Genomic DNA, 25,892 nt, shown 5'->3' on the forward strand with positions numbered 1-25,892 from the left:
TCCATGAAGCCACACATCCTTCTAAGTACTTTGAGGATCAAGGTGTACTATTTAAAAGTTGTCCTTCAATTAGGGTTACAATCCGATCAGGTTTCCCCGGATTAGTCCTAGTTTAGAGGGCATCCGTGGAGCATCCAGAGGGGGTTCCATTCGTAGTCCAGGTTAAGAAAATCAAAGTCTTTTTATTAAAGATAAATTACGACCTTTTCAACTGTTTTTTACTACACTATGTTTAAAAAAACCTTTTCACATGACTGGGTTTGGGCTCTAAAATCATGGATTTTCACGATATTTGTGCGGGTTACCAAATTTTACAGATGGAAACCCCTACCTTCAATAGACTTTGCAAACTTATTAATCGACTATAAAAAAGAATGGGCAATACATAATTTTCTCAATTTCCTGTTTTAGATACCCAAATCCGCCTATCAAATACCAAGTACCTGCTACCAAGCATATCAGCAGTCATCAACTGGGCAGAATGACGAGGAACGCAAGTGCGTTCGTGATACTCAGTGCGGTGAAAGAGGAGTCCAGCGATGGTTATGGAGACAGCTCGCTGGATCCTGATGAGGAAGATGTGTTGGACATGGACTTGGACTCTAGTTCTAATCAGAAGGAGGGGATCAAGAATGCTCCAAATGAAGGTACGTTTTAAACAAAGCAGGTGCAATCTAATGTCCTTATTGATCATAGGATTGAATTCATCAAACATCACCAGTTCTGATGAAAGTTGTCGCTTATATCTGCTCACCTGATACATGTCACTTAGATCCAAAAACTTCTTGCGCACTTATGCGCAATATGAAAGGGTTACCACGCTGATCACAATTTCAGATTCCACGTTTTTTAAGTTCAAGACCTATTTACCACGTTAGTTCTACAAAAATATTGCTTTTTTCTGGCATCACGCTGACCTAGTGGTTAGATTAGATTTCGAGTTGTGCTAGCGTTATTTTTGAATCCGAAATAAACTCGTCTTTATTACCGTGCGTTATTATACTTGCCCCTAAAACCCATGTTTGTTTCAGACAACGCTCTCCTAAACCAAATAGTCGCCAAGCAGTCCGAGTTCCTGGAACTGGCGCGGCGCGTCCGCACGGAGCAACTTGCGATGGCGTGCGCTGCAACTTTGCCACATGGATGACGCACTGGCGCATCATACGTGGCTACAGCTCTTCCCGTCTCTTTGGAGTGCGCTTGACTCTACACAACTTCCGAGTAAGTCTTACAAACTTTCTTACAGATAGTATTAATAAATATTTCTCCAATTGAATTAGACAGTGAAATTTTACAACGGAATGAACATTGATTATTGTCGCTTTAAGTGACCTCTCACTTCCATTTATGGCAACTCCTGATAGCCACTCACTTTTTTTTGCTGGATTTGGCGGGTTCTGATTTTATCTCAGCGTTGCATTAGTAGCAAGTTGGGAGTGATTAATTTTATCATTGCCTACATCCCCATTTAGTCTAATATTCATTTGCTGTATTTGTTTTTCAGACAATAATGAATGAGATTGTCCCATTCATAATCTCTGGCATCCACGTGACTCAAAGGGACCAACCACTAAAGCGCTCTAAACACGTTCATAGAAGCTCTTGCGAGTGCAACCCACCCGTCAGTATTAAACCGTAAGTAACTCAATTCCATACAGATGTAGTGAGAAAGAGTTGCCTTCGTATTGCGAAACGTACGAACGTGTCATGCTATTTCAGTCAGTCTCAGTACAAGATGTACCAGGACGGCTGAACTAGCATGACAAATACGCACTACATCTGTACTCCAATTTGTATCGGTTAAAAGGTCCACTGTGCCCGCAATGTTCGCGAACATTTACTGCCAAGATTGGTTTCGTCAGCCACTTGCGAGCACATCAGCGACAGCACCGGAGCTGACAGCGGTCGCAAGTGGCCGAATTCGGCAAATGGAGTTATTATTATAAACATCTAAAGGTTTCAAATATTTGAAGATAGATATATTTTCGCCTATATTATTTTTAGAATAGGCAAATAAAAGTACCTCATTGTTTTCAGGCCCATGATGAAGTACCTTGGCAAGACTCATAACTTGTGGCACCGCACTGACTCTGAACCTGGAGCAAATGGCGATCGAGCCAAGCTGCCGGTCGCGTGCCCAAGGAACAGTTGGAAATCTACGACTACGAGATTGAAACTACTACTCCCACCGTGAGTATTTCCATTGCAGTATTACAAGCTCATTACAACACTAAAAATTAATGTACATGTATCAAGGCGTTCCTTCATACGACCAGTTCACTGTGTTCTCATTTGACATGGGTATTTTACCTTTCATTGAGTTCTTATTTTTACCTTTCACGCTCAACCGATATAAGTTGTGTTGCTGCCGGTGAATAAGACGCTTATTTCGGCACCCAAAGAGGTCTACTTCTGTCCCGATTAAATTTACTATTTTTTATATCATTATTTCTTCTTGTTTTACAGGAAATATTGGATTCCCTGAGCGATATGTACGAACTCTTACAAGAAGAAGACATGTGGTCCGGTCTGTGGCAGAAGCACGCTCGGTACCGCGAGACCAACCTTGCGATTGCCTACGAGCAGCAAGGATTTTACGAACTGGCGCAGGTATGCATTGCATTCATAAAAATCATCTCGTCTTTTTTTACAAGTTAACCGTCTAGTGCCATCAATTGTGTCTTTGTTTTACTAATCCTACCGTCTAGTTGAGAATGAAAAATCTAAAAATATCTATGCTTAGAAAACTTGTATGTATTTTTGCGTTAAATTACAATATCTGCAATTCACAGGGCGCCTACGACACCGCAATGAGCAAACTCAAACAAGAGTACGCAGCCAATCCATCCTCATACAACATGCACAAGGAGTGCACACTCTGGACGCAGCACTGGATCAAATGTGCCAAAGAGTTGAACCAATGGGACTCTCTGCTTGAACTAGGGTTGACTCGCAGCGTTCGCGATCCGTTCCTTATATTGGAGAGCGCGTGGAGGAACCCTAATTGGACGACTATGAAGGATGCACTTGCTGAAGTGGAGTACAACTGTCCTAAAGAATTGGGTAAGTAACTTACTGCTGCTTATATGAGATTCCTTCCTCCAGCTGATCCTATTTGTAAAGTTTAAATCCCATTTATAAATAAGGTGGTAAACCTAACTCATGCTGAAACTCTAGGGTTTTATTTCGAAAAAGATACCTAAACACTTGTTGATTTGGTTAGGAGTGTGCTTTTGTAACGGTGCATCGAGTTAACGATATGTCTTTGAAGAAATATAAGCTGTCATTTCAAAGGTAAGCCGGTAGTGCTTTTAGCAGTGACAAACTGTTGCAAACTGACTGCAAACCCAATGATGCAGGTTACACTTCTAACGGTGAGGTTATTGATATTAAATCGCAAGTTCGTCCGGATTTGTTAGTAGATTCTACTAACTTTAAAGTTGCAAATTGACCCTTATATACATAAAAAGCGCTGGTGGCCTAGTGGTAAGAGTGTGTGACTTTCGATCTGGAGGTGGAGGGTTCGAAGTTCGAACCCGGCTCGTACCAATGAGTTTTTCTGAACTTATGTGCGAAATGTCATTTGATATTTGCCAGTCGCTTTTCGAAAAGGAAAACATCGCGAGGAAACCGGACTAATTCCAATAAGGCCTAGTTACCCTTCGGGTTGGAAGGTCAGATGGCAGTCTCTTTCGTAAAAACTAGTGCCTACGCCAAATCTTGGGATTAGTTGTCAAAGAGGACCCCTGGCTCCCATGAGCCGTGGCAAATGCCGGGATAACGCAAGGAGGATGATGATGATACATAATTATATGAAGTTAAGACTTTCCGTTTGCCCGATCTAAATGAACCTTCACGGCAACCGCAACATAAACTTGAAATGTGCACCATTAACTTTCTTGTACAAATAGCAGAATAAGCAACCAAATGTCACCTACCACCGAAGACACTAATGTACTCGTATGTACCTACTTATTCTTTGCAAATAAACTTACTTACTTTTGTATTCTTGCAGCGTGGCTGGTGAATCTGTACCGCGGCTACCTCTGCATCTGCGCGGGCGTGGAGCAGCAGCTGAGCGGCGTGGAGCGCCACGCGGAGGCCGCGGCGGCGCAGTGCCTGCGCGAGTGGCGCCGCCTGCCGCGCGTCGTGTCGCACGCGCACCTGCCGCTACTGCGGGCCGCGCAACAACTCATGGAGCTTAGCGAAGCGGCGCAGATACACACCGTGAGTAGTTGTTGATCAGTTCATTTGGGTCGTATGTTATGTACGCGGTGGCTAGAGGGTGGAACACGTTTGAGTGAAAACTTGTGCCCTGTGCAGAGATTACTTGGAGCAGACATTTAAACCGTGCGTGCTTGATGTCGTTGTCTTATGCCTCTTCTTTAAAAAAAAACTGTTACAACGTGTCTGTGTTAAAAACGATGTACACAATTTTTTATATTCAAAAATCACTGAAATAATGCTTGTTCACAGGGTCTTGTCCACAGCCGACCTACGTCACTCCATGACATGAAAGCCATCGTGAAGACGTGGCGCAACCGTCTCCCTGTTGTCGCGGACCCGCTGTCTCACTGGGGCGCCATATTCACGTGGCGACAACACCACTATCAGTTCATAGCTTCACACTACGACTCGCAGACAGACCACGCGAGCAACCATAGCATGCTGGGTGTCCATGCAAGTGCCCAGGTCAGTATCTTTAATTTGACTATCTAATATTCTTGAATAAGTTCAAATTTTGATCGATCTCTTTGTCTAAATTGCTCTTTTATTTTTTAGGCAATAATCCACTTCGCAAAAATAGCAAGAAAACACAGTCTCTCCGGCGTGTGCCTAGATTCGCTCCACCGCATCTACACAATCCCAAGCGTCCCGATAGTCGATTGCTTCCAGAAAATCAGACAGCAAGTCAAGTGCCATATACAAATGTCTTGGACCGAGGGCAAGGACGAACTACAAGAAGGCCTTGACATGATCGAATCAACCAACTTCAAATATTTCACAAAAGAAATGACTGCCGAGTTCTACGCCTTCAAAGGACTGCTATTAGCTCAGTTGGGGCGTTCGGAAGATGCTAACAAAGCATTCGCGGCCGCAGTACAACTACACGACACGTTGGTGAAAGCTTGGGCACTGTGGGGAGATTACTTGGAGCAGATATTCATCAGGGACCCGCGACAGATCCAAGTGGGAGTGTCGGCTATGACGTGCTTCCTGCACGCTTGCCGGCATCAGAATGAATCTAAGTCGAGGAAATACTGCGCTAAGGTATTTTTGATCATTCGATTGCTTTCTTTCAGGTCTAGATTAGCGTCAATCTAACGTTCAGTAAAATTTATAGTTTATAATTGTCTAGTTATAAATAGTCAAAAATTTATTTTGCTGTAATATGCAATGCCACAGTTTCGTTTTCTTTTAACCCCTTATTTGCCAAGAGTGGCCCTGAAACTTTAGTAGTTTTATGTGCTCTGCCTACCCCTTTATGGGATACAGGCGTGATTGTATGTATGTATGTATGTATGTATGTATTCAAAAATCAAAATACAAAGAGGATTGTTCTCTAGTTAGGAAGACTTATTGTGTCGTTGGTAACATAACCTCTATAATTTCAGGTCCTTTGGATGCTAAGTTACGATGACGAGAAGAACAGTCTAGCGGAGGCATTGGACAAATACTCAGTAGGGGTTCCGCCGGTTCAGTGGCTTCCTTGGATCCCGCAGCTGCTCGCCTGCCTCGTGCAGTACGACGGCAACGTCATCCTTAACTTGCTGAGTCACGTAAGTATTTAGTATAAGGCACTGGTCCCACCGCGAGCTAGTAAGCTATCGGCTATAAAAACGAACAAAAGATAAGCACTCCCGTGCAAATAAAAGAGACACGGCGATATTGATAGCTCACCGCTGGGCGAGTAACTATAAACATCGCCGTGTTACACGGGAGTGATTATCTTTTTTCGTTTTTATAGCCGATAGCTCATAGTTTACTAGCTCGCGATAGGACCAGTGCCTAACTCCGTTACTGCAATACTTAGGACACACCTCGAATAATGGCGATCAAATATATGAAAGAGGCGCGTTCCTGCGCCCACAGTCTAAGCTCGTGTAGGTGAACGGTGATATAAGACGAGTCGACTAGTCATAGTTCTCTTTATTATACTGTTAGGAAATCTGCATCACTGGACAAGTACTCACGTGGCGTGCTGTTCGTACAGTGGCTCCTTTGCAACTGCTTACCAGCCTGGCTTTGGATCGTAAACGTTGGTTAGGCACCCCGATCTTATGATTGTCATTAGAATTGGTTCTAAATCTTACCGCTATCAAATAAATTACCTCCAGAATATAACTATGTATGTTCTAAACTCAATAACTCAATAGTTCATAATTTATTTTTTGTGCAGGTTGGACGATTGTACCCGCAGGCGGTGTATTTCCCTATTCGGACCCTGTACTTGACATTGAAGATAGAACAACGCGAGAGGCACAAAACCGCGGAAAATTTGGCCTCGAATCTACCACACCAGTCTGCCGCTGTAAGTACCTATCAAGTATAATACGCGTTCATTGAATATTTTGCGTTTTTAGTTGTGCTTTTTGTAACTAGATTCCTGTTCAATTTAGTTAAATAGCCAGTATTAAGCCTATTTAGTATCCTATCTGAAGTTTAGAGGCTAGCTTCGGTTCGGTTCGAGGCTAGCCTCGAAACTTCAGATACATGCTGATTTAACAAGTAACTAGTTACTTGTTAAATCAACAGAAAAGTAAGTCGCGATTTTGAAATGGATGTCGGGCGAGAAACTGATTCGAAATGACATGATACGCCTGCTAATCACACGATGTACCGACAATTCCTAAATTAAAATGACATTGTTTCAGCCGGGAAGGACGGCAGAGCAAGGCGCATCGTCTTCCAGCGGCGGTCCCACGGGCGAGACCGGCCCCATCAAGGCCACGCTGCCCATGTGGCGCTGCTCGAAGATCATGCAGCTGCAACGAGAGATACATCCCACCGTGCTCTCCTCGCTAGAGGGCATCGTTGATCAGGTGACATATCAAAATGGTGTTACTTTTTCTAGAATGAGCTGTTTTATTCTTTATTACCTATGGGATAAACACTTTCATATCAGAAAAATCTGTTGGTATCTTCGGCGACTGTAATTTAAGTTAGGACATAACATGTACCTATGTACGATTGACATGCGGCGACCGGATCGAATTAGGATGCAAAAATGTAGTTGAGTATCGAGTTCAATTTATTTTAGTGCGTCTGTTTATTGATTACCAGCGAACAAATGACTAAGACTATGAGTTAAATGGCAATGGCAACTAGCAGCGTTGAGAAGCACGTCTACGTTTGACATTATCCGGGCGAGGTAATTGCTTCTATAAGTTTAATTGACTATATGAGAGTTTGATGCTAACACTCTTTCCTGCCATTCCCAGATGGTGTGGTTCCGCGAGAACTGGTACGAAGAGGTGCTGCGGCAGCTGCGCGCGGGGCTGGCCAAGTGCCACGTGGTCGCCTTCCACCACCGCGCCGCCGTCGCCGACGCCACCGTCACCCCCCACACGCTCAACTTCATCAAGAAGGTCGTCTCCACCTTCGGCATCTGCATTGGAATCGGGATAAGTCAGTATACAGATTAATTTACCTCTAGACGACGCGGTGAAGTTCGGTTCATCTGGGCTGACCAAGTGCCACGTGATGTCGACACAACCGTCAGCCAACGCGCTCAACTTCATCATTCAGGAATGATGACCCAGCGAACTTCGGTTCCCCTAAATCTATCGTACCCTTCTCGTTACAATAACAAACCCCTAAAACAAATCGACCCAGCTGTAATACCATGGACGACTGACCAAGGAAAATAGGGATTCATTTTTATTTAGATTGACTTCAAAATAAATGAATGAGCGGTGGGTAATAATTTTCCTGAAAGGTTCGAATCTTGAACTCGCAAATTATATTATTGTTATTTAGCTAGCTGACGTCTTTCATTGGCATGACTAATAAAGCGATTTATAGCGTTTACAATAAATACAAACTAATTTAAAATACACACACACACACATTAATTAGTAATACAAAGCTATATTTATTGTAGAAGAAATATGATGAAGTAAATTTATAGTTTCTAAAGCCACCTAATTTAAAGAGTCGTCATTGTCGAAATTTTAATATACATAACTTACTCGACCTGGCAGGCAAGTATGGTCGCGCGATAAATGATAAAACATCAGGCCGACCCTATCGCACTATTCGTAAGTTCGATAGGGAGGGCCTGATGTTTTATCATTTATCGCTCGTCCATGCTCGTCTGCCTGCAAAGCGATGGCCATTTAGATGAAAATAATTACATTTCCTTTCAGAAGGACCCTGTCCCGTATGCATATTTAATTAAATCCCTCGCTTCAGCGAATGCATATATTATACAAGTAGTATATTTTGTATGTCGACAGAAAATGTTTCAAGTGGTGTATTCTCTTCAGCCGCCTCCGAGAGCCTGGCGCGGCGCGCGCAGGCCACCGTGCAGGACCCGGTGTTCCAGAAGATGAAGACGCAGTTCACCAGCGACTTCGACTTCACACAGCCCAATGCGATGAAGCTGCAGAATCTCATACAGAAGCTGAGGAAGTGGGTCAAGATTTTGGAGGCGAAGACTAAGGTTTTGCCCAAGTAAGTATCATATACTCTATTATATGTGACGTTATCTGGGTAAAGGGACCTTATTTGTCGATGGCGCTTACGGCGTTATGAACGATGTTCGTATACAAATACGACGCCGCGTATCCAAATACCGACAATAAGGCCCCTAAACTCAGATAACGGCACACATAAATACCTTAATAGCAGATAGCTATGCGCGAAGTTCGTGGTTGGAAAAATAAAAGCGGTAAAAATAAGAGCTTTCGTGGGACGACAATTTCATCCTATTTGGTTGCTCAGCAATTGCCAACTTTTGAATAAGCAATATCTCCTACACCCATTACGACGGCGATACAATTCAGACCAATTAAGGTTAGCACAAAAATGATATAAAAGGAAAATTGTGTTGAAAATTCCAATTTATCATGAAAAAACCGGCCAAGAGCGTGTCGGGCCACGCTCAGTGTAGGGTTCCGTAGTTTTCCGTATTTTTCTCAAAAACTACTGAACCTATCAAGTTCAAAACAATTTTCCTAGAAAGTCTTTATAAAGTTCTACTTTTGTGATTTTTTCATATTTTTTAAACATATGGTTCAAAAGTTAGAGGGGGGGGGGACGCACTTTTTTTCCTTTAGGAGCGATTATTTCGAAAATATTAATATTATCAAAAAACGATCTTAGTAAACCCTTATTCATTTTTAAATACCTATCCAACAATATATCACGCGTTGGGGTTGGAATGAAAAAAAATATCAACCCCCACTTTACATGTAGGGGGTACCCTAATAAAACATTTTTTTCCATTTTTATTTTTGCACTTTGTTGGCGTGATTGATATACATATTGGTACCAAATTTCAGCTTTCTAGTGCTTACAGTTACTGAGATTATCCGCGGACGGACGGACGGACGGACGGACGGACGGACGGACGGACGGACAGACAGACATGGCGAAACTATAAGGGTTCCTAGTTGACTACGGAACCCTTATTACAGGAAGAAATTTTAGCATTTAATCGTTCTTAGAAAACGTTAACGACTTATTTATCACACATTTTGTGTAGCCGTGCAATGCTGTTATTATGTCCGATAACACCGGTGTAATTAGCGATACAATTTCTTGGAAAAAATAATGAGGATTATTATCTTCACTTCGGTAATGCACAAACAAAAATAAACGTTTTTTTTTCAGGTCATTCCTGATAGAAGAGAAATGCCGATTCCTATCCAACTTCAGCCTAAAGACGGCCGAGGTCGAGCTACCCGGCGAGTTCCTGCTCCCCAAGCATTCTCATTACCACGTCCGCATAGCGCGCTTCATGCCGCGCGTCGAGATCGTGCAGAAACACAACACGTCCGCGCGCAGACTGTACATCCGCGGACACAACGGGAAGATATACCCGTACCTGGTCGTGAACGACTCGGGCCTAGGGGACGCCCGGCGCGAGGAGCGCGTGCTGCAGCTGCTCCGCATGCTCAACCACTACCTGGGCAAGCAGAAGGAAACATCCAGAAGATTCCTGCATTTCACAGTACCGCGCGTCGTTTCGGTGTCACCGCAGATGCGTCTCGTAGAAGACAATCCCAGCTCGATATCGCTGTTGGATATTTACCGCACCGAGTGCGCCAACAGGTATTTCATGTCTTTTTTTTTTCATGTTACTTTACTCATAGCCCTAATTCTTGAAGACATCAAATTGTGGTAAATTGTGGATAAGTATAGGGGCCATTTTTTTCAAAGTTGTCCACCCCACTTTTTTTTGTAACACGGGTATTTTTTACGCGATTCGTACTCAGAATCGCGAGGTCTTTCGATTCTGATACGAGAAAAAAAATGTCCCAAGATATCTATACATTATTCAAACCTTCCATTTCGTTACCACCATACAAAATGTATGAAAAAGTGGTAACGGAATGGGGAAAAAATCTGGAGACACTTTTTTTCTCCTATTAGGATTGAAAGAGCTCGCGATTCTGAGTGAAAACCACATAAAAAATTCCAAATCCAGTCTATAGACTGTATAGTTCTACTTGTAAAGAGATAGTTTCCACAACCTTTGATGTTCTATACAACTGTAATTGTATGTTATAGGGGCGTGGAGTACGACGCGCCAGTGGCGCGCTACTACGAGCGGCTGGCCGCCGTGCAGGCGCGCGGCTCGCAGGCCTCGCACCAGGTGTTAAGGGACATTCTACGGGAGGTACGTATACACTGTATGATAGATAGACCACACACCATCTCTCTCGTTATACCGTAATCAAGTAACATGTTCGTTTAGGAGGTGCAAGGTCACATTGCTCGCCTTTAGAGTTGGTCAACGGCATCTAGATTTCAAAGATAGACAGCAGAAAAAGGACTTCAGCCGCTAACGCTGCTGTGCGTGAGCAGGAGACCCGGGTTCGTTTTTTGAATGGGGTGCCGAAAAACTTGGGTTTATACTTTATAATGACGGCAACTGTCGCGCGCGGCTATAGCCATATAGCCAAATATCAATCATTGTATGCCGACAAAGTTCCAGTCGATCTGCTTGGCGTTTTATTAAAATGTTAAGTCTTATTCACATTGATACCGGTTCTCGATTATTTCTTGCGTATTTTTTTAAAGTCGGATAAGTGTTGGCTGGATTCAGATTATGTTGTTCAGATAAGTTGTTGGAAAATTGTTAAATCAGAATTATTTAATTTAAAAAGTATGTAAATATCGCTCGCAGACGTTTCTACGTGATAAAATACAAATTTAGTATAGGTTAGCACATTGTTACTGGCGAATTCTCAATGTAAATTGAGACTCCAGTGCCTGTTAAGATGTATTCTTACCGGTAGATGTTGCTATACGCCACCTCAAGGCGTTTAAGAATTGAGGGAACGCGTGGATATTCGCACACATCCAGCAGGCCTCCGTAGCGCGGTTGGGAGCGCGATAGCTCCGGCAAAGCAGGAGGTCACAGGTTCGAGTCCTGCCGGAGGTGTTAATTTTTCCTTTAATTTAAAAAGTATGTAATATCGCTCGCAGACGTTTCTACATGATAAAAAAACAAATTGTTAAATAATTTGAATCGTTGACCAGGTGCAATCTACGATGGTGCCAAAAGGCATGCTCCGCGAGTGGGCGGCGGCGACGTTCGCCGCGCCCACCGACTACTGGACGTTCAGGAAGATGCTCACTCTTCAGCTCTCGCTGGCCGGCTTCGCCGAGTACGTGCTCCACCTCACGCGCCTCAACCCCGACATGATGTACGTGCACCAGGACTCGGGGCTGCTCAACGTGTCCTACTTCAAGTTCGACGTCGACGACACCACAGGTAAGAGCTAACATTGGGTTGAGCCATGCTCATAGCGGCTATATCACCGAACACAAACACGGCACCCCCAGCCACAGATTAATAAGTTAGTAATGTAACAGATCCTTCACTTGCCCGCAAAACGACAAATACCTACGCTTTATTTCACCAATACTAGTTACTACGTATAACTCAGAAGGATAGTAGGTACGTGCCACGCGACTACACAGGCGGGCGCGTGGCGCACTCGGCCACTTGTTAATTCGAATGAACAGTTAGCGTGTAGGTACTTGACGCGTGACCACGAGCGAGTGACATCTGCCACAGCCCTGGATAATGTGCCTGTTTGTCGATCTTCCCTTTGATTTGTACAAAATCGACAATGATGCCGATCATTGGCAAAACCAAACAGAACGGGCAAAACGCCTCTCCACAACTTCGTGTTTGTTTGTGTTCGCTGTTAGTCAAGTTTGTGGATGTACTATTACGTTAGATTTGGGTACGGATCCGTACTTCGTGCATATCAACACTTACATACTGAACCGTTGTAACGATCCGGATCAGTGTAAAAATGTAGTACATATTGTAATACATACTTTCATAATATATGTTGTCCTTTTCTTGCAATCTTGCGCTTGGCGACTTTATCTTTACTTGTGATTTGTGGTATTATGCATGAGTGTTTAAGTTTGTAATGGGTTCAATGTTGAAAACTAATATGCAATTGTGTTTTATTTTTTCTTTTTCTATGGATTGTATTTCACCTGTTAAATTTTTATTTGCTTCACCCATATTTCTTGCAGAAAGAGTTAGGTGCAATACGGTTTATGAAAGTTTGAACAAATGGAATACATGCTTGTCTAACATTAATAAACTAATAATAACTAAAAGAGTTTAAATATATACCTCACACTCATTGGCGTTAAATTTTAGATTGTAACAGGTAGGTGCTATATGTTTCGTGTTTACTATTTGCGTATTAAAAACATAGTACAAGTGAATGGATGTTTAATCCATTCATCCATTATGAAATTTGACTAATTAATTCACATTTTACTATAATACCGCTTAATAAACAATATTGCATGCGTTTCAATTTCACACGTCATTTTAAGTACCCTTTTTCACACTGGCTTGTAAATGGTGTTATATCACGCACGCAAACTGGACTGCATGGGCTTATTTCACGTTTTGGTTCGTATGTTTTTTTTTCTGAAGGCTTTCATAAACTCATTGATAACATGTTTACTGTACTCTAGCACTACTTTTCGCTCTAATTAAGTGCCACTCTACTAGTCTCTCGAGCTTCGGCATTCTGCCAGTTCTTGGCGCAACTGCTCAGCGACATTATTTTCTATAGCGTTGACTAGACGCCAACGCTCAAAAGACTGAGTGTGGGATGGCCCTAACAAATGTTGCATGTAGTTGGCTTGGTTTGCTTCACCCGCTTCTTCATCCTAAAACGATTCATGTATTCTTTAAAGATATAATAAACGTAGAGTCGTAGATCTAAACAGTAGATTGTTGTGCAGGCGAACTAGACGGGAACCGTCCGGTGCCGTTCCGGCTGACGCCCAACATCTCGGAGCTCCTCACCACCATCGGCATCACGGGGCCCCTCACCGCCTCCGCCATCTCCGTCGCGCGGTGCCTCGTCACGCCTAACTTCAAGGTAATGATAATCCACTTGTTATTTCTATTAGCTTACTGCTGCTTTACATTTTAGAAGTCAGTCAATGTCTTTGATTGAATTTGCAATAGCTTAGGCTCTTAGTACCTACATACCGTCAAAATGCTAAGTATCGTCTTCTTAGCTTAAAATAATTACGCTATGTATTCGTAGGTACGTCACTTTTTGGAATGCCCCTTTAATTTTCGCTGTTGTAGCTAATTTGTAATATTTGTTTTCAGAGAGTGGTCTAATCCAATGATTATTTTCAGATACAATCGATCCTCCGCACGATCCTGCGAGACGAGATGGTAACCGGCTACAGGAAGCGCCTGGAAGACAAGTCCGGCCTCGCCGCCGCCGCCGGCACCTCCGCGGAGAACAAACCCATGGAAATGGACAACGAGACCATCATCAACATGGTCACCAAGGCCGTGACGGCCATCACCGGCCGGCTCACCTTCTTGGCCCAGTTCGATGGCCCCGACAGCAAGGTGGCTACTCTAGTCACCGCCGCCGCCAGCCACGACAACCTCTGCCGCATGGACCCGGCCTGGCATCCGTGGCTGTAAACAAACATTATTGGTCCTTCGAGCCGGATTGCGTAAAATTAATTGGTTATGCACAATCTTGTTATTTTATTTCTGATATATAAACTTGTGATAACGTAATTTGGTCCTTCGAGCCGAATGAATCCCGTAGATTGAATACAATCAGTTGATTTTACACTTTCATTATGTTTCAGTTTATTGTAAAAAGTACAATTTATTAGGTTATAAAAATAATTGTGTTTAAGATTTTTGCTATCTTTACTCAATATACTAACGTTTCAAAGAACCCTTGTACGTGTTCGCGTACCTATTGTTTATTGTCATAACGTTTATACAAGTATAAAAGGGTTTTTAGTTTATGTGTCGAACTGAAGTCTTTTTGGATTAGTTTCCTTTATTATTTTAAGGGTCTCATATAGAAGTAAGAAATACCAACGAATTAGAACTCATAAACAGACTATTCTGACTAATTCATAGGGTAATACCCCGTATTCATACCGCATATGACAAATACCTGACGAGAAATTTCTCTTGCATTCAAGAGCAATAAAAATTAAAAATAATGTGTAGTTTTATTTTCTACTCTTTTTCCACACACATTCCATTTCAATTTATGATAAGATACGATTAATCAGCATCAAAAACGAGTTTAATTAAAACCGGATCCGCATGACTGGAGCTGCAAAGTTTATCATAAGTTATGTTTGCGTTATAGCAGCCATGTTGAGAATATGAAGGTCTCGTAAAATGAAAAATTTACATTTTCAGTCACCGCTTTTTGTCCTAAATGTAGTATTAAAGCGATATCAACAAAATTACTTAACGTTTGGAACGGCATAGGGACGTTGTAAGAGTTTAAAAAATATATCGTTAGTCTTATTTTAACCCCTTTACCGACCAGATTTATTCCACAAGATTTTCCAAATAAGGTTTAACATATTCAATCAAAATGAGATCTATTTTTAACTTTTTATTAAAATAAATAGTGAGTAAAATTTAAAAGTGGAAAATTACTGGCTTGGATGAAACTTGAACTCACGGCCTTTGGGTCGATACTCCAGCGCTCTGCCTACTGACCCACCATGCCAGCGAAATTGTCCCCCACATGGGTCAGTAGCACCTATACGCATGCCATTTTACCTGGTCCTTTTTTATCAAGAATGTTATGAAAGTTAGAAATTATAAGCAAAACTAATTGGTCTGTACTTTAATTACTACTGGATGCAGTGTAAAAAGTCCCTGTGATGCCTGTGGTGCAATTATATTTGAACATACGCCATCCCAAATACAGGTTCCACAAGACCACCTTAATTTGGACCTTAATGAGTGGGAAATAGAGTCGTTCTCAGGAGCGTGAAAATCGGAGTGAACACGATTTTTCTAATATCAAAACAAATCAGATATACTGTAAGCGAGAGATCTTTGGGTTTATATTTTCTGTCTGGATTCCGAGGAAAAGGCAAAGAAATACTATCCCGATGTGCGCAGTTAACCCTTAATGGGGCGGGGGCATATTTTATGTAATCATCAAGATCTTGATGATTTAGGCTCTACCAAAATATAATTAAGTTACATTTTGTCAAATTTCTGACTTTCTTCAGTCTTATCTATTTCTTAAATTGGTAGAAGAAATTTAGTTGAAAGCGAGGCTCGAAAGAGTCGATCGTCAGTATGTGCAATTGCAAACGTGGGCAATACCTAGTTTTAACTTGGAAAAAGTAATAGAATGGTCTGAATTAGGGGCGTCAGTGTGTGAATGAGTTATTAGTTGCATGTGCAAGTGACAGCTACGCGAGTACTTGCATAGGTGAAAGTACCCGCGGCAAGTGCACTAACGAGCCCCCACCAGCCGCCGCATTCGCTAATCTCGCTCAATCACTGGAGACGTTTGATTTAATCGCACCAACAATGGGAAAGAAAGTGCAGCAATTGTAAGACGGCCAGGAAACTGCTAGCTAAGGTACCCCCGACCTAACTGAGGCGTGTTTATGTTGGAAAACTCTTTTCACAGCGATGCAATAGCAAAGTTACATTCTCTTCTAGTCAACTTTAGGGTAAGAATGATTGTCTGTTGTGTCATTTTATATTAATGAAAACAGAATCAGGATGAATATAAAAGACTCGGTCAGCTGTGTATAATGTACATGAGCGATTTGCGTTATTATGTATCTGCAAAACTTCGTTGTTGCGTAGGTACATTCCTCCGTTTAAATTCATGTGTAGGTATAACCGTGGGTGAGTTATCAGCACTTAAATTCCATCAGTTGGTAACCACATATTTCAGATTTGATAAGGACTTTTTTAGTATTATCCTGATTTTTTCTATGCTCCGTGGAGTAGTTGGTAGTTCGGAGTCGCGACAGCCACGTCGTTGTCGGCGCGGCGCGCCGGCCAATATAGCGCGCGACACCGCCCGCCCGCCGCCCCGCTGGCGCCCGAGAGCCCAGTCCCGTCCGCGCCGCCGAGCCGCGCGCTAGTGCCGCGCGACCATCCTGTTCGCACTGCAAGTCTCTGACCACTGAAACCGACCGTTTATGACATTCGACAACCCCGCCCTGTGTCAGTGCATTTTCCCGAGACGCATTGCGTTTCGAACACGAGAGAGCGCTGCTCCAAACCGAACCGTGTTGGGATTTGTGGCTGCGTTTATTTATGTTGTCGTTTTGGTGTGGTGAATATTGTGTTATACGGACGAAAACCGTATTATCTGTGCTATAGTTTGTGGATATTTTTAACAATCGGTGGCATATTCACGAAGGTGAGTCAAAAACTTGTTTACTTCGTACCCTCATAACGAAAATTCACCGCGACGTGGCAGGCGAATCGTATCCAAACGATATAAAAGCGTAAGATAACTCGCGCACATAAACAATCGGTAACTAATAAGCCTGTACCCGGTACACTACTTTTTCTTGTAGTTGTTTTGCTCTTCGTGCTCTGGGATTCATCAAAAGAAACAGTTCCTCGTTCGCAGTTGTTGTATACATTATGACGTCATCTAATCAATTGATTGATACGGAGTGTATAAGGGACCAAAATACGAGTTTTCGATAGGAGTATTATGCTGATTGGATTCTTATTGGATTCGGTCCTATCCCACTATCCCATATGGTGGCCGGAAGCGAGTGGATAAGAAAACATGGAGGAGAGAGGCGGCGTCGGCGCGGGGCGGTGCGCGGCCGGCGACCGCATTCCATATGGAATGCCGGATTAAACGCAATGTCAGTGTGACGGGGTTCACCGCGGCCCGCGCCATGCACTGCCCGTTGCAAATTCACAACAATGTAAACCGAGAGAACCACTACAAAGGCTTCTGTGGGGATACATTCCTGTAAACATTGTGTAAGCACTTATTACATGCACAAACTCCCACATAATAAAAATAACCCTGTGCTTAAATATTATATTATCCACACTGTTGTTGTTAAACGGCCACCTGTTGTGGTGGAGGGGATCTGGGTTTCTAATGATAAGGTTTTTTCCTACCAGTTCACTGTAGATAGGCTTACAATGGATTGCGAATCGCGATTCGTAGCGCTTTTTATCGATGCAAGCGTCCCATTTAGTAAATATATTTGCATTCATGTAATTTTCAATATAAAATTGTACGAATTTGTATGGTATGAATGTAAACACGGAAACAACTGAATTTGATTTCTGGTATCGTGCAAAATATGACCACATTACACCCCAAGACACACAAAAATCATAGCCTAGATCTTAGCTATTCTATTCATTGTAGGTACTAGCTAAGTACATAATAGTTATTTGCAATGACGATCCTCCGACATTGTATGATTGTACTCAAGATACCGACGTCAGGGGCCTCAGAAAATTCTTGGCATCACAGGATTATCTTATTAAGGCCCTTACAAACACACTTCGACCCAGAAAGATTTATTGTGTGTGTATTCAGTTCAGATGTACTGTCATTTAAAATGGGCGTACGTTCTTTTTTGAAAACAGGTATTTAAAGCATTTGACTACCTTTGACAACAAAGCATCAACCTTGTAGTTTTTCCCTACGAAACCCTAATAGGTTCTAATAATTTATCCATATTTGATGATTAATTAATAGACAAACTAGACAAGCAACATTTCCTGATCATTCGGAACTTTATAGTCGAATTTCCAAAATTATGAATGCATAGGACAAGCAATTCAAATCAAACATTATTTTGATATGAACCAAAAAATATATCTCCACCCTTTCAGAACTCATCAAGGATTAAACTAAAACTGATTGTATGCGCTTATGAAACAAATTTGAAAATTACCTCATATTCGTATTTCGTGTGCAATTGTGCACCAAATTTGAGAGCATTAAGCAAATTATAGTTGCTAGGATTTTAAGCCAACACTCTGTTCTCCTTTGTTCACATCTATTATTGCGTTATCGAAACTCCTCGTCTACCAATCAAACGTGAGATATTTCAAAATTATCGCCTTCAAAAATACCCCTCAACGTGAAATTTGACGAATGTTACACCTTCGACATTTATCTTAACTCTGGGAGCATTAACCCGTTTCCCTAAATATTGCATAGTTGCAAAATGCAGATGTGTTTTGCGTTAATATTGTATTTGTAAACTGAAATACAAATTTGATTTACCTAAACTGAGTATAACCTTTTCAGTGAAATAACAATATTAGTTATTCAATTCCGGTCAAACCGTTTCAAAAATTAGTAAAAAATTACTTACCCTTCTAAATAAATGCAAATATGTACTTATATTACTTGTACAAGTAAACTAAAGGTAAACTTTCACGATATTGACACTTTATAACATAACATAATATATAATATAATAATATAACGGTTTACAGTAATTACAGTTTTGAAATGTACTTTTAATCCTCTGACGTTTCGAAATCGTCGTTGTCGCCGTTGTCTCGGAAAGGACTGGCTAAATAGACATAGCCGCGTGAGTTTTAAAGACAAAAGTTAATCTTATATTTCCATACAGATCCCGTATATTAACTGACACTTGTAATTATGCAAAGTATAAATACCAAACTTTTCACTAAAATATTCGAATTCGGAATAATTACTATTTTATGCAACCGGCGTATAAAAGTGGTCAGAAAAGGCGAGTGGCGTGGGTAAAGATAAAGACGCCACGAGTATTTTTTGACTCAGTTAAACATCGTTGCATACGTGTACAATACTTTTTCTACGGCCATGAACTTAGTTTTTAATAGTTTTCTAGAATATTTTTCGACAAATTCACACTGTTTCCTGTATTTTGTATTGACGCAAAGGTTTGCACTATCAGCACCCGCGCCAGCTGCCCAAAGCCAGGCCCCGCCGGCTCGCCGGCATCCATGCAGTAACGTTATAACAATGCGTTGCCATGGTTACATAGCTAAACAATGTTTTTTCAGGATATAACGTTACTGCGTGGGTGCGCGAGAAGCCGGCTGGGGGCTGGCTTTGGGGAATAGACTATTATGTAGGTAATGTAGGGTTTTAAAGATCTATGCCCGACCCTGTAAATGACGATCTATATATATAAGAGGAAATATGTAGTTATTTAAGTGAACCCGAGGGTTAACCCACCATTTTATATGGAATTTGACAGATGACAGCCCACTAACCCTGAGTTAAGTGGTTGGTTGGTGCAAGTGAGCCTTAAGTGCTTTGTCATTATTTTGACTAGAGTAGAAGCCGATGGCAACTACTGATACTGGCGTAAACAAGAAAGGTGCCTAGTTGTAAATTAGTACCTCACAAGTCACAACGCTATGTCAGTATGATCATTGAAGCAATAGTTTAAAACAAGGTTTAATTGTTTGACTTTTTAGCCGGTTGACTTCTTAGGTGTTCTGATTACGAAAAAAAACTATGAGTAAAACCTGAATTTTGGTATTTATTTAGTAAAGACTACAAAGCCCAGAAATGAATTTTTAAACATCAAGTTTTTTTGTTTTACTTAAAAACAAATTTTTGTTAAATTGTAGGTGTAGGTATATAAATACAAATAAACTAAAGGCGATTGAATGAAATGGTTGCGAATTGCGGTTCGAACTTTTTTTATATGACTTAGAGAACCAAAACCATACATCTTCATCATCCTCCTTGCGATATGCCGGCATTTGCCACGTCTTATGGGATCCTGGGGTCCGCTTGGACAACTAATCCCAAGATTCGGCATAGGCACTAGTTTTACGAAAGCGACTGCCATCTGACCTTCCTACCCGATGGGTAACTAGGCCTTGTTGTGATTAGTCCGGTTTCCTCACGATGTTTTCCTTCACCGAAAAGCGACTGGCAAATATCAAATGACATTTCGCACATACGTCCCGAAAAACTCATTGGTTCGAGATGGGGTTCGAACCCGCGACCTCCGGATTGAAAGTCGCACGCTCTTACCGCTGGGCCACCAGCGCTCAGAACCAAAACCTTACAAATTACAATATGAAAAGTAAGATATCTCCTACTTAGGCCCACTTGCACCAACCACTTAACCCAGGGTAACTGTCAAATTCCATATAAAATGGTGGGTTAACCCTCCATTTTCGTTGGTGCAAGTGGCCCTTACACAATAAGTACTCAAATTTATTTTTAAACATAAGTATCTATGTTTTTTCGTGCCGTATAACATTTTTTCCATATCACCTGTATGTATCCAAATACATTTAGCGAGCCATTTAGATACTTGAAGTCAACTTATTTCGGACGTCAATGGCAAATCAGATAAGCCAGGGTGCGTAGCCGAATGGCACAAACGCTCACGAAACGAAACGCTAGTAGATATCTATCCCTATCGCTCTTGCGTATTGGCGCGACAGAGCCGGACTACGTTTCGTTTTCGTTTGGCGTCGGAGAAATGCCATTCGGCTACGGGGCCTGGTGCTTTTCATACCGAACTGCTATCAGTTTACACGATATCGATTTAAATGCAGATTGCATAAAAACAGTACGAAATGAATTGCCCTGCTAAACTAATATAAAATTGGTGGGCATAGTATGGTATGTATGTAAGCACTATTTTACATAAGACAAGTTAAGACAACAATACAGTATATACAAATCTACAAAGGCGAACTTGCCTAATACCTTCCCATTTTTGCTCCTTTCCATACAAACCGCAGTGCAGTGACGATTGTCTCTGGAGAAAATTCGTTTTGTTACAAATGCGGAATGCCGAAATGCGAAAAATGTTCACCTACTTTTACACAAATTATGAGATTACATTGCCCAACGGTATATTATATAGGTACATATTTAAACCAATTTAAAATTGTGGACAAAGATTCTTCTTGAAACAAAGTTGGTTAGGTAGTACACGGTATACAAAATAACTTGGCATACGCAAGGTATGTAAGTATGGACATTTACATGGTTGTGTGACAGTTGTACACGCCTATTGCCACTGCTGTATTAAGATGCGTTTTCCGGCTGCTACTGCATACTTAGTTAGAACCGCGTGAAGTATTTGTGAATCGATAACGCGTGCCACATTCGACAACTCGATCGCAGCAGCTTCCGTCACGACGATGCCACATTTTTATGAGTATCTGCTTTGGGCATTGCCTTCCTAATGTCTAATCAGACTTCTTATCATACATGCTTAGGCACATTCTTACTAAACATTTTATCAAACGAGATCCGGGTGTTAGGTCAAACTTACACAATCAATCCGACCTTTGTCATGTTTCAGATATTCCTCTTTGAATTCTCAGAACTGGAATCATATCTCAATGTTTATTTCACTGCTTCTCGTCAACAGTAGGTAATCAAGTTATTATTGTTTCATCCACTTTGCGAAAGAGGTTAATGATTAAGGATTGCTTGTTTCCAGGGTTCTTAACAAATTCAGTCCATTCTCCTTAATTCGTTGAAGACGAATGTATACCTGTCTGATGGTTTCAATCAATAATGTAATATTGTTTCGTAACATCATGAGCCTCTCTTAGGCAGGTAATAAATAACTAACGAAACGAAACTAAATTGTACATTGAGTCTCATTAAATTACCTATTACGTCTTAGTAAATAAAGGTAAGGTTTTGTGATTCGTTGATGTTTTGCTGTACATTTTGCATCACGACATCTCGATGACATCAAGCTACAAGACAGGTGGATAAAAAAAGTGAATTGGGAAGTTTCATTTTGTGTTTTACAAAACATTAGGTTTTTAGTTGGCATTTTCCTCGTTTGGCCCAACAGCCAACGCTGATAAACAATAAGCAAGTACAGATTGTGAAATCATTGTTTACTGTATTGTACTCATCATATGTAACAGATGATATGTTTCACATATTATATCTTACTCATTTTAATCTGATCTTAATTTCAATAATAGGTAATAGGTATGTGAATGTTGCAGTCCACTTTCGCACTTTAACACAAATGGGAGTTCATGCCTCAATAAAATTATATTTGACAAGTTCTTTTGATTAAGTGTTTCGAGATGATTACTTCTGTAAGTTTGCTAATAGACGTTGCGTTAGACATTCTGTAAAGCGAATGACGAGATGCTCGTCTGTTCTAGTGATGAAATCTTAAAGAGATATAATCGCATTCCGCGGTGAGCCTCCCCTCTTTCTTGCGGCGTCTATTGCATGCCGCCGCCGCCGCGCGGGCGAGTGGTTCTTTAAGTGGGTTTTGCACTTATCTTCCTTCACTAAGGTGCTGATGCAGGAGACTCAGCTGATTTTGCACTTTATCAATTACGCATGACTCTTAGCTAACAGTCATTCATATAGACACATGGAACCTATAAAATTCATTTATTTTCTTGCTAGCTCGGTTAACACGATTCGAATAGGTCTTGGTATATTTGGGTGATTTGGCGGTAATAGGGCGGTAGGTGAAGCTGCTATCGAGCATAGCGTGGTAACGGTTCCTTCGTGTTTGCAGAGGCACTGCTGAGCCGTGTGTGCGTGCGCCACTCACGCCCAAACACAGACGCAAGCGCTCACGCCATAGCTCGGCCGTTGAACCGAATGCTCGAGGAATTTCTCCAACGCTCGCTCCGTTTGTAGACGAAGAAGGAAATTACGGCTGTTGGAGTGGTGTCAGTCAGGGCTGAGGATGAGTTAACGTCGAGAGCGATGTTGCGACCTCAGTGCGTGTGGTCAAATAATTTTAATTCCACTTATTTTGTAATAAACTTGGGGTGTATTTAAAGGTAGTGATTTGTCGCAGGCACGTGTGCGAATGCTATCGCAATCGCCCGCATACCAGTCCAGGGTGCGGGCTAATGTTTCAAATCGCTAATAAATTTGTCGTGCTGTATTGACGTCATTTATATATCACTGTCGGGTTTCGGTCTTTATTTTCATACATTATCGATGAGTCACCGGAACGTCGATGTTGATTGATGCAGTGCACTGTTGATGTGTAGTTTTTGGGCCAAATTCGAGTTAATTCGAGTGTTATGATAATTCATTATTTACTCTAAGGACCAATGCTAAATTTAGCACGACTTATCTTCAATCTACTTATGACCAATTTATACATTTATAGGATATTGAATTACTTATTCAGAATAACGAAAAAGTGTTGTGTTCTCTTAAGCTTGACAGGTACTTGTAAATAATTAATCCGGAATGTCGCGTATTCAATTTGCATATGTGTATACATTTAAAGGTCGTCTAAGAACAAGTTATTTGAATATTTTGTGGTTGCATAAAATGTGACGGTTAGGACAAATATCTAGTAAAATTTTATAATTTTTCGTCGCGGTTTTAGTATTAATAAAAGTTTGCGTCAGTAGCGTTCACTTTCAGAGTTTCGACACTGCGCATGAGCTGCATGCACATTGCACAAACATCCGGCTCGGAGTACCAGCGAAGTTTAAAGATAACAATCGGCGCTTTTCAAGGGTTCAAAGTGACAAACTGACTAATTGAATAGTTTCGTGCAAATTTTACCTTATGTATTCTCGGAATTGACATTTGTAGCTCGTTTAAAGTGAGACTAATGGCTACAGTACAGCTGTAGTTTTGTAGTCGATTGTGATAATGATAAGAGGCTAGGAGTTGTATATAAGGTGTTTAATCTGTGATACCCTTAGGTGGTGACGGTGGTGCAGTGGCCGGTGGCGAGTGAACGCGGCGACCTTGGGCCTGCGCCGGCGCGGACGTTCGTTGAACGCACCCCGCACCCCGCCGCTCGCACCCGCGCCCTATGCCCACCTCAACTCGTTTGCGTCTCGATAATTCTTAATTGAAATAGAAATAAACGTATTCTCTTAACTGTGCTAGCTTTTGTTAAATAAATGCTATATAGTGTCCTTATCTAGTTACGTATGTGTAATATTTTTTGAATGATGGTATTTTTTTTCTTTCACTGCCTTCACGGTGAATTATATATACGTATGTTTTAGTTGTAATTGTAGGTAATACTTAGGTACTTGTAATGTAAGTTATTTTAAAACTCAACTTAAAAATGAATTAAAATATCTAAAAAACATAATTTTTCGACTGTTAAAATTGAAATAATGCATGCAAAATGCAAATAAATCTTTCCAGTTTCCAGTAATCAAGTTGTAAATTAAGCAACGGATATTAAATTTTTCAGTAATTTGTCAAAAACATGACCGCTTTAAATACAAAATCACCGCTGACGTGTAGGTATCGATAACTTATAATTACTATCGATAGTTTCATTATTTATTCGCGCTATCGATACGTGGGCGGCGAATGTTTTAATGTCACGCACGCAGGCGGCCCAGTCGGGGCCACTCTTTAATCTTTAAACGTCTCTCCTATTTCCCTTTGTGGAGGCTCATTAAAATAGTGACGTCTAAAAAAGGCTGTCCGTCTTTTGTCTAAACGTACATAATTTGTCTGAATATCGCGAGTGTCGAATGCTGCATTATTTTTGCCATAGTGGGTACCTGAGGCCCGCCGGGCGGCCGGCGCCACAGCGAGCAATGACTCCTGACGTACTACGTCATAAACATTTCAATATACAATTTGCAAAATTATATTAAACTCGCTACACAAGATGACATTTTTTTCGTTGTCTGGCTACTCAAATAATAACATCCGAATCAAATATGATCTCGTATTTGCATTTAGATATGTACAATTATTAATAGTTCTTTATTTATCTAAGGTTGCCTTTCCTTAGAAACACGTTGCAAGCTGCATGCAAACAAGATGCGTTAAGGATTTTCCTTCTTGGCCGCTGGTACGGCAACACGTACATTATTAATGGCAAGGTGTCTCTAGCTCGTAGCGATACGTGCTGTGCTGTTTGCGGTTATTTTTATCTTCGTTATGACCACAATATTCAAATATGTGCTGCTTCAAGTCTGATTTTCTTGTTGGATTAACATTTTACATTCTTATCAATATCTGTATCAGGATAGGCGTATGGACCCTTTACTTCTGAGTTCTGACGAGCAGAGACCAATTCTCTTGTCTGAAGATGTTGTAAGATATAGACAGTTACGACTGTCTATATCCATAGCTGGGCATTAACTCGTTAATCCGTTAATCGTTAATTAACGAAGTTAACATTTCGATTAACGAAGTTAACATTTCGATTAACGGATTAACTTTTAAGTTAACTTTAAAAGTTGTTAACGAATTCGTTAACTTCCGTTAAATTTATCCTAGTCCGTTAATCGTTAATCTAGCATGGCAGGCGCCAGCGGCGCAGCGAAAAACACGTTGTGAACGCTACTGAAAAAACCCGATGTCGATCGTTAAAAATACGAAGTTATATATAAGCCAGTATTGTTATCTTTGCTTCGCTTTTTACTAACGTTGACTCAGTGAATCCTAGGT

General features: G+C 41.2%; 2 protein-coding genes across 4 annotated transcripts in view; both read left to right on the top strand.

Annotated features, from left to right (window-relative positions):
* The first annotated feature begins 2,123 nt into the window (after positions 1–2,123).
* LOC125227328 (transformation/transcription domain-associated protein-like) lies at positions 2,124–14,682 on the top strand. 2 transcript variants are annotated; one of them, XM_048131616.1, is made up of 16 exons: positions 2,124–2,190; positions 2,467–2,610; positions 2,793–3,063; positions 4,016–4,227; positions 4,477–4,692; positions 4,783–5,271; positions 5,616–5,780; positions 6,401–6,532; positions 6,876–7,043; positions 7,443–7,629; positions 8,460–8,676; positions 9,838–10,278; positions 10,738–10,846; positions 11,713–11,947; positions 13,459–13,598; positions 13,868–14,682. In XM_048131616.1, the coding sequence occupies exons 2-16, from the start codon at positions 2,491–2,493 to the stop codon at positions 14,165–14,167; spliced, it is 3,402 nt and encodes a 1,133-aa protein (XP_047987573.1). In that variant the 5' UTR covers positions 2,124–2,190; positions 2,467–2,490; the 3' UTR covers positions 14,168–14,682. The 2 variants fall into 2 exon arrangements, with proteins under 2 accessions (XP_047987573.1, XP_047987574.1); XM_048131617.1 differs by having other exon boundaries at positions 8,490–8,676.
* Positions 14,683–16,481: 1,799 nt separating this feature from the next.
* LOC125226870 (fibronectin type-III domain-containing protein 3a) overlaps positions 16,482–25,892 on the top strand; it is an 86,492-nt gene continuing 77,081 nt past the window's right edge. Inside the window, exon 1 of one of the 2 annotated variants that reach the window (XM_048131025.1) lies at positions 16,482–16,904. The gene's annotated coding sequence lies outside the window, so the exon portion shown is untranslated. The remainder of the gene's footprint in view (positions 16,905–25,892) is intronic. The other variant, XM_048131024.1, reaches the window with a different exon arrangement.

The sequence above is a fragment of the Leguminivora glycinivorella genome, chromosome 6 (assembly GCF_023078275.1).
Source record: "Leguminivora glycinivorella isolate SPB_JAAS2020 chromosome 6, LegGlyc_1.1, whole genome shotgun sequence".
Lineage (NCBI taxonomy): Eukaryota > Metazoa > Arthropoda > Insecta > Lepidoptera > Tortricidae > Leguminivora > Leguminivora glycinivorella.